The sequence below is a fragment of the Echiichthys vipera genome, assembly GCF_963691815.1.
Source record: "Echiichthys vipera genome assembly, chromosome: 23".
Classification (NCBI taxonomy): domain Eukaryota; kingdom Metazoa; phylum Chordata; class Actinopteri; order Perciformes; family Trachinidae; genus Echiichthys; species Echiichthys vipera.
This window is the reverse complement of record NC_139848.1, coordinates 12,501-22,500: the sequence shown is the minus strand read 5'-3', so window position 1 is coordinate 22,500 and position 10,000 is coordinate 12,501. Positions and strand designations below refer to the sequence as shown.

General features: G+C 52.2%; 1 protein-coding gene across 1 annotated transcript in view; it reads left to right on the top strand.

The window, feature by feature from the left end:
* The window catches only part of LOC310964690 (formin-like protein 2), a gene marked incomplete at both ends in the record, with an annotated part of 28,956 nt that overhangs the window by 7,618 nt on the left and 11,338 nt on the right, over nt 1-10,000 (top strand). Inside the window, 7 exon segments of the mRNA XM_083937945.1 lie at nt 537-613; nt 2,288-2,371; nt 4,712-4,855; nt 4,934-5,060; nt 5,181-5,257; nt 5,944-6,037; nt 9,901-9,975. Coding sequence (XP_083794071.1) covers nt 537-613; nt 2,288-2,371; nt 4,712-4,855; nt 4,934-5,060; nt 5,181-5,257; nt 5,944-6,037; nt 9,901-9,975 — 678 coding nt within the window.

Here is a 10,000-nt window from a genome sequence, read left to right as displayed (position 1 = left end):
ACCTGTCTGTCTGTCACTAACCTGTCTGTCTGCTTTAACCTGTCTGTCTGTCACTAACCTGTCTGTCTGTCTGTCACTAACCTGTCTGTCTGCTTTAACCTGTCTGTCTGCTTTAACCTGTCTGTCTGTCACTAACCTGTCTGTCTGTCTGTCACTAACCTGTCTGTCTGCTTTACCTGTCTGTCTGCTCAAACCTGTCTGTCTGCTTTAACCTGTCTGTCTGCTCTAACCTGTCTGTCTGTCTGTCACTAACCTGTCTGTCTGCTTTAACCTGTCTGTCTGTCACTAACCTGTCTGTCTGTCACTAACCTGTCTGTCTGTCACTAACCTGTCTGTCTGCTTTAACCTGTCTGTCTGTCACTAACCTGTCTGTCTGTCTGTCACTAACCTGTCTGTCTGCTTTAACCTGTCTGTCTGCTTTAACCTGTCTGTCTGTCACTAACCTGTCTGTCTGTCTGTCACTAACCTGTCTGTCTGTCACTAACCTGTCTGTCTGTCACTAACCTGTCTGTCTGCTCTAACCTGTCTGTCTGCAGAAGTTCAGGAGAAGAGTTCAGGAATCGACTCAGATGCTCAGAGAACTCGAGATTTCTCTTCGTACAAATCACATCGGGTAACTGTCTGTCTGTCTACCTGTCTGTCTGCCTACCTGTCTGTCTGCCTGTCTGTCTGTCTACCTGTCTGTCTGTCTGTCTACCTGTCTGTCTGTCTGCCTGTCTGTCTGTCTACCTGACTGTCTGTCTGTCTGCCTGTCTGTTTACCTGTCTGTCTGTCTGTCTGTCTGTCTACCTGTCTGTCTACCTGTCTGTCTACCTGTCTGTCTGTCTACCTGACTGTCTGTCTACCTGTCTGCCTACCTGTCTGTCTGTCTGTCTGTCTGTCTGCCTACCTGTCTGTCTACCTGTCTGTCTGTCTACCTGTCTGTCTGTCTGCCTGACTGTCTGTCTGTCTGCCTGTCTGTCTGTCTGCCTACCTGTCTGTCTACCTGTCTGTCTGTCTACCTGTCTGCCTGTCTGTCTACCTGTCTGTCTGCCTGTCTGTCTGCCTACCTGTCTGTCTGTCTGTCTACCTGTCTACCTGTCTGTCTACCTGTCTACCTGTCTGTCTGTTTACCTGTCTGTCTGTTTACCTGTCTGTCTGTTTACCTGTCTGTCTGTCTACCTGTCTGTCTGTTTACCTGTCTGTCTACCTGTCTGTCTGCCTACCTGTCTGTCTGTCTACCTGTCTGTCTGTTTACCTGTCTACCTGTCTGTCTGTTTACCTGTCTGTCTGTTTACCTGTCTGTCTGTCTACCTGTCTGTCTGTCTACCTGTCTGTCTGTTTACCTGTCTGTCTGTTTACCTGTCTGTCTACCTGTCTGTCTGTCTACCTGTCTGTCTGTTTACCTGTCTGTCTGCCTGTCTGTCTGTCTGATCACCTGTCTGTCTGCCTACCTGTCTGTCTGTCTACCTGTCTGTCTACCTGTCTGTCTGTCTACCTGTCTGTCTGCCTACCTGTCTGTCTACCTGTCTGTCTGTCTACCTGTCTGTCTACCTGTCTGTCTGTCTACCTGTCTGTCTGTCTGTCTACCCGTCTGTCTGTCTACCTGTCTGTCTGTCTGTTTACCTGTCTGTCTGTCTGCCTGTCTGTCTGTTTACCTGTCTGTCTATCTACCTGTCTGTCTGTCTACCTGTCTGTCTGTTTACCTGTCTGTCTACCTGTCTGTCTGCCTGTCTGTCTACCTGTCTGTCTGCCTGTCTGTCTGTTTACCTGTCTGTCTATCTACCTGTCTGTCTGTCTACCTGTCTGTCTGTTTACCTGTCTGTCTGCCTGTCTGTCTGCCTGTCTGCCTGTCTGTCTGCCTACCTGTCTGTCTACCTGTCTGTCTGCCTGCCTGTCTGTCTGTCTGTCTACCTGTCTGTCTGCCTGTCTGTCTGTCTACCTGTCTGTCTGCCTACCTGTCTGTCTACCTGTCTGTCTGCCTGTCTGTCTGTCTACCTGTCTGTCTGTTTACCTGTCTGTCTGCCTTTCTGTCTGTCTACCTGTCTGTCTGTTTACCTGTCTGTCTGCCTGTCTGTCTGTCTGATCACCTGTCTGTCTGTTTACCTGTCTGTCTGTTTACCTGTCTGTCTGTCTACCTGTCTGTCTGTTTACCTGTCTGTCTGTCTGTTTGTCTACCTGTCTGTCTGATGACCTGTCTGTCTGATGACCTGTCTGTCTGATCACCTGTCTGTCTGTCTGATCACCTGTCTGTCTGATCACCTGTCTGTCTGATCACCTGTCTGTCTGATCACCTGTCTGTCTGCAGGTGGGTCAGAGAGTTTCTGAATGAGGAGAATCGAGGTCTCGACGTTCTGGTCGAGTATTTGTCCTTCGCTCAGTACGCCGTCACGTGAGTGAACACATGAACACATGAACACATGAACACATGAGGACATGAACACATGAACACATGAACACGTAAACACGTGAACACATGAACACATGAACACATGAACACATGAACACATGAACACATGAACACACAGACACATGAACATGTGAACACATGAACATGTGAACACGTGAACACATGAACACATGAACACATGAACACATGAACACGTAAACACGTGAACACATGAACACATGAACACATGAACACATGAACACATGAACACACAGACACATGAACATGTGAACACATGAACATGTGAACACGTGAACACATGAACACATGAACATGAACACACAGACACATGAACACACAGACACATGAACACATGAACACGTGAACACACAGACACATGAACACGTGAACACATGAACACATGAACATGAACACACAGACACATGAACACATGAACACGTGAACACGTGAACACATGAACACATGAACATGAACACACAGACACATGAACACACAGACACATGAACACGTGAACACATGAACACATGAACATGAACACACAGACACATGAACACGTGAACACATGAACACACAGACACATGAACACATGAACACGTGAACACATGAACACATGAACACACAGACACATGAACACACAGACACATGAACACGTGAACACGTGAACACACAGACACATGAACACGTGAACACATGAACACATGAACACACAGACACATGAACACATGAACATGTGAACACATGAACATGTGAACACATGAACACGTGAACACATGAACACATGAACACATGAACATGTGAACACATGAACACATGAACACGTGAACACACAGACACATGAACACGTGAACACACAGACACATGAACACGTGAACACATGAACACATGAACATGAACACACAGACACATGAACACACAGACACATGAACACATGAACACGTGAACACACAGACACATGAACACATGAACACGTGAACACATGAACACATGAACACATGAACATGAACACACAGACACATGAACACATGAACACGTGAACACGTGAACACACAGACACATGAACACATGAACACGTGAACACATGAACACACAGACACATGAACACGTGAACACATGAACACATGAACACACAGACACATGAACACACAGACACATGAACACATGAACACACAGACACATGAACACATGAACACATGAACACGTGAACACATGAACACGTGAACACATGAACACACAGACACACGAACACATGAACACATGAACACACAGACACATGAACACATGAACACACAGACACATGAACACATGAACATGTGAACACATGAACATGTGAACACATGAACACATGAACACATGAACACATGAACACACACACACATGAACACATGGACACATGAGGACATGATCACATGAACACATGAACACGTGAACACGTAAACACATGAACACATGAACACACAGACACATGAACACATGAACACATGAACACATGAACACACACACACATGAACACATGGACACATGAGGACATGATCACATGAACACATGAACACGTGAACACGTAAACACGTGAACACATGAACACATAGACACATGAACACATGGACACATGAACACTTGAACATGTGAACGCATGAACACATGAACATATGAACACATGAACACATGAACACACAGACACATGAACACATGAACACGTGAACACATGAACACATGAACACACAGACACATGAACACGTGAACACATGAACACATGAACACACAGACACATGAACACGTGAACACATGAACACATGAACACAGACACATGAACACATGAACACGTGAACACATGAACACGTGAACACATGAACATGTGAACACATGAACATGATCACATGAACACATGAACACATGAACACAGACACATGAACACGTGAACACATGAACACATGAACACGTGAACACATGAACACGTGAACACATGAACATGTGAACACATGAACACATGAACATGAACACATGAACACATGAACACATGAACACAGACACATGAACACATGAACACACAGACACATGATCACATGAACACATGAACACATGAACACGTGAACACACAGACACATGAACACATGAACACGTGAACACATGAACACGTGAACACGTGAACACATGAACACATGAACACATGAATGAACACATGAACACATGAACACATGAACACAGACACGTGAACACATGAACACATGAACACACAGACACATGAACACGTGAACACATGAACACACAGACACATGAACACATGAATGAACACATGAACACGTGGTGAAACAGACGTGCGTGCAGGTTTGATGGCGAGCAGTCGGACGCCGGCGGCGAGGTCTCGTCCATCGACTCTCCCTGGAGTCGGTCCATAGAGGATCTCCACGGCGACTGCAGCCTCCCCTCGCCGTCCTCGTCCGCGCCGCGAGCAGCTCGCCACTCCATCAGGTAAGACGTGAAAGCGGCGTGACGTGGTCGCCGTGACGTGGTGGCGTTGAACCGCTCTGACTCTCGCTCGTGTCTCAGCTCGGCGATGGTCACGCGCTCCAACACGCTGCCGAGCCGACGCACGCTCAAGAACTCACGGCTCGTCTGCAAGAAGGACGACGTGCACGTGTGCGTCATGTGTCTGAGGGCCGTCATGAACTACCAGGTGACGGGTCACGCACGCATCATCAATGATGATTATTAATGATTAATAAATAATAATAATAAATAATATTTAATATTCAAACATGAAGAAGTTTAAATAACGTGTGACGATCTTCTTCAGTACGGATTCAACATGGTGATGTCACATCCGCACGCCGTCAACGAGGTCGCACTCAGCCTCAACAACAGGAACCCCAGGTACCTGTCTGTCTGCACCTGTCTGTCTGCTCCTGTCTGTCTGCACCTGTCTGTCTGCTCCTGTCTGTCTGCACCTGTCTGTCTGTCTGCACCTGTCTGTCTGCACCTGTCTGTCTGCACCTGTCTGTCTCTCACCTGTCTGTCTGCGTCTGTCTGTCTGCACCTGTCTGTCTGCACCTGTCTGTCTGTGTGCACCTGTCTGTCTGCACCTGTCTGTCTGCACCTGTCTGTCTGCACCTGTCTGTCTGCTCCTGTCTGTCTGCACCTGTCTGTCTGCTCCTGTCTGTCTGCACCTGTCTGTCTGCTCCTGTCTGTCTGCTCCTGTCTGTCTGTCTGCACCTGTGTGTGTGCACCTGTCTGTCTGTCTGCTCCTGTCTGTCTGTCTGCACCTGTCTGTCTGCACCTGTCTGTCTGTCTCTCACCTGTCTGTCTGTTCCTGTCTGTGTGCACCTGTCTGTCTGCACCTGTCTGTCTGCTCCTGTCTGTCTGCACCTGTCTGTCTGCACCTGTCTGTCTGCACCTATCTGTCTGTGTGCACCTGTCTGTCTGTACCTGTCTGTCTGCACCTGTCTGTCTGCACCTGTCTGTCTGCTCCTGTCTGTCTGCACCTGTCTGTCTGCACCTATCTGTCTCTCACCTGTCTGTCTCTCACCTGTCTGTCTCTCACCTGTCTGTCTGTCTCTCAGGACGAAGGCCCTAGTGCTGGAGTTGTTGGCGGCGGTGTGTTTGGTCAGAGGAGGTCATGAGATCATCCTGTCGGCCTTCGACAACTTCAAAACTGTAAACTCACACACACACACACACACACACACACACACACACACACACACACACACACACACACACACACACGTTAATTGGTTGGTTGGTTGGTTAACTGGTTGGTTGGTTGGTTGGTTGGTTGACTGGTTGGTCGGTTGGTTGGTCGGTTGCCTGGTTGGTTGGTTGGTTGGTTGCCTGGTTGGTTGGTTGGTTGCCTGGTTGGATGGTTGGTTGCCTGGTTGGTTGGTTGATTGGTTGACTGGTTGGTTGCCTGGTTGGTTAGTTGGTTGGTTGGGTGGTTGATTGCCTGGTTGGTTGGTTTGTTGACTGGTTGGTTGACTGGTTGGTTGGTTGGGTGGTTGGTTGGTTGGTTGGGTGGGTGGTTGGGTGGTTGATTGCCTGGTTGGTTGACTGTTTGGTTCGTTGGTTGACTGGTTGGTTGGTTGGGTGGTTGATTGCCTGGTTGGTTGGTTGGTCGGTTGCCTGGTTGGTTGGTTGGTTGCCTGGTTGGTTGGTTGGTTGGTTGCCTGGTTGGTTGGTTGGTTGACTGGTTGGTTGGTTGCGTGGTTGGGTGGTTGATTGCCTGGTTGGTTGGTTGGTCGGTTGCCTGGTTGGTTGGTTGGTTGCCTGGTTGGTTGGTTGGTTGACTGGTTGGTTGGGTGGTTGATTGCCTGGTTGGTTGGTTGCCTGGTTGGTTGCCTGGTTGGTCGGTTGGTTGGTTGGTTGGTTGCCTGGTTGGTCGTTTGGTTGGTTGGTTGGTTGACTGGTTGGTTGGTTGGTTGGTTGCCTGGTTGGTCGGTTGACTGGTTGGTTGGTTGGTTGGTTGATTGGTTGACTGGTTGGTTGCCTGGGTGGTTGATTGGTTGACTGGTTGGTTGCCTGGTTGGTTGCCTGGTTGGTTGCCTGGTTGGTCGGTCGCTCGCTCGCTCGCTCGGTTGACTGGTTGATTGCCTGGTTGGGTGGTTGCCTGGTTGGTTGCCTGGTCGGTCGGTCGGTCGGTTGCCTGGTTGGTTGCCTGGTCGGTCGGTCGGTTGCCTGGTTGGTTGCCTGGTCGGACGGTCGGTCGGTCGCTCCCTCGGTCGGTCGGCCGGTCGGTTGCCTGGTTGGTTGCCTGGTTGGTTGCCTGGTTGGTCGGTCGGTCGGTCGGTCGGTCGGTCGGTCGGTTGGTTGACTGGTTGGTTGGTTGGTTGGTTGGTTGGTTGGTTGATTGCCTGGTTGGTTGGGTGGTTGATTGCCTGGTTGGTTGACTGGTTGGTTGGTTGGTTGATTGCCTGGTTGGTTGGGTGGTTGATTGCCTGGTTGGTTGACTGGTTGGTTAGTTGGTTGGTTGGGTGGTTGATTGCCTGGTTGGTTGGTTGGTTGACTAGTTGGTTGGTTGGGTGGTTGATTGCCTGGTTGGTTGACTGGTTGGTTAGTTGGTTGGTTGGGTGGTTGATTGCCTGGTTGGTTGGTTGGTTGACTGGTTGGTTGGTTGGTTGGTTGGTTGGTTGATTGCCTGGTTGGTTGGGTGGTTGATTGCCTGGTTGGTTGACTGGTTGGTTGGTTGGTTGGTTGATGGATTGCCTGGTTGGTTGACTGGTTGGTTGGTTGGTTGACTGGTCGGTTGCCTGGTTGGTTGACTGGTTGGTCGGTCGGTCGGTCGGTCGCTCCCTCGGTTGGTTGCCTGGTTGGTTGCCTGGTTGGTTGCCTGGTTGGTTGCCTGGTTGGTCGGTCGGTCGGTCGGTCGGCCGGTCGGTTGCCTGGTCGGTTGCCTGGTTGGTTGCCTGGTTGGTCGGTCGGTCGGTCGCTCGCTCGCTCGCTCGGTCGGTCGGTCGCTCGGTTGACTGGTTGGTTGCCTGGTTGTGTGGTTGGTTGGTTGCCTGGTCGGTCGGTCGGTCGGTCGGTTGCCTGGTTGGTTGCCTGGTCGCTCGGTCGCTTGGTCGCTCGGTTGACTGGTTGGTTGCCTGGTTGGTTGCCTGGTCGGTCGGTCGCTCGGTCGCTCGGTTGTGTGGTAGACTGGTCGGTCGGTCGGTCGCTGGGTCGCTCGGTCGGTCGGCCGGTCGGTTGCCTGGTTGGTTGCCTGGTTGGTCGGTCGGCCGGTCGGTTGCCTGGTTGGTTGCCTGGTTGGTCGGTCGGCCGGTCGGTTGCCTGGTTGGTTGCCTGGTTGGTTGCCTGGTCGGTCGGTCGGTCGGTTGCCTGGTCGGTCGCTCCCTCGGTCGGTCGGCCGGTCGGTTGCCTGGTTGGTTGCCTGGTTGGTTGCCTGGTTGGTCGGTCGGTCGGTCGGTCGGTCGGTCGGTCGGTTGGTTGACTGGTTGGTTGGTTGGTTGGTTGGTTGGTTGGTTGGTTGATTGCCTGGTTGGTTGGGTGGTTGATTGCCTGGTTGGTTGACTGGTTGGTTGGTTGGTTGATTGCCTGGTTGGTTGGGTGGTTGATTGCCTGGTTGGTTGACTGGTTGGTTAGTTGGTTGGTTGGGTGGTTGATTGCCTGGTTGGTTGGTTGGTTGACTAGTTGGTTGGTTGGGTGGTTGATTGCCTGGTTGGTTGACTGGTTGGTTAGTTGGTTGGTTGGGTGGTTGATTGCCTGGTTGGTTGGTTGGTTGACTGGTTGGTTGGTTGGTTGGTTGGTTGGTTGATTGCCTGGTTGGTTGGGTGGTTGATTGCCTGGTTGGTTGACTGGTTGGTTGGTTGGTTGGTTGATGGATTGCCTGGTTGGTTGACTGGTTGGTTGGTTGGTTGACTGGTCGGTTGCCTGGTTGGTTGACTGGTTGGTCGGTCGGTCGGTCGGTCGCTCCCTCGGTTGGTTGCCTGGTTGGTTGCCTGGTTGGTTGCCTGGTTGGTTGCCTGGTTGGTCGGTCGGTCGGTCGGTCGGCCGGTCGGTTGCCTGGTCGGTTGCCTGGTTGGTTGCCTGGTTGGTCGGTCGGTCGGTCGCTCGCTCGCTCGCTCGGTCGGTCGGTCGCTCGGTTGACTGGTTGGTTGCCTGGTTGTGTGGTTGGTTGGTTGCCTGGTCGGTCGGTCGGTCGGTCGGTTGCCTGGTTGGTTGCCTGGTCGCTCGGTCGCTTGGTCGCTCGGTTGACTGGTTGGTTGCCTGGTTGGTTGCCTGGTCGGTCGGTCGCTCGGTCGCTCGGTTGTGTGGTAGACTGGTCGGTCGGTCGGTCGCTGGGTCGCTCGGTCGGTCGGCCGGTCGGTTGCCTGGTTGGTTGCCTGGTTGGTCGGTCGGCCGGTCGGTTGCCTGGTTGGTTGCCTGGTTGGTCGGTCGGCCGGTCGGTTGCCTGGTTGGTTGCCTGGTTGGTTGCCTGGTCGGTCGGTCGGTCGGTTGCCTGGTTGGTTGCCTGGTCCGTCGGTCGGTCGGTCGGTCGCTCGGTCGCTCGGTTGACTGGTGTCTGTGTTGCAGGTGTGCACGGAGTTGGTTGGTTGGTTGATGGATTGCCTGGTTGGTTGACTGGTTGGTTGGTTGGTTGCCTGGTTGGTTGCCTGGTTGGTTGGTCGGTCGCTCGGTCGCTCGGTTGACTGGTGTCTGTGTTGCAGGTGTGCACGGAGTTGGTTGGTTGGTTGATGGATTGCCTGGTTGGTTGACTGGTTGGTTGGTTGGTTGCCTGGTTGGTTGCCTGGTTGGTTGCCTGGTTGGTTGCCTGGTCGGTCGGTCGCTCGGTTGCTCGGTTGTGTGGTAGACTGGTCGGTCGGTCGGTCGCTGGGTCGCTCGGTCGGTCGGCCGGTCGGTTGCCTGGTTGGTTGCCTGGTCGGTCAGTCGGTCGGTCGGCCGGTCGCCTGGTTGGTTGCCTGGTCGGTCGCTCGGTCGGTCGGCCGGTCGGTTGCCTGGTTGGTTGCCTGGTCGGCCGGTCGGTCGGTCGGTCGGTCGGTCGCTCGGTCGCTCGGTCGCTCGGTTGACTGGTGTCTGTGTTGCAGGTGTGCACGGAGTCGATGCGCTTTGAGAAGTTGATGGAACATTTTAAGAACGAAGACGACAACATCGACTTCCTGGTACGACCGTTCACTTCCTCTGAAC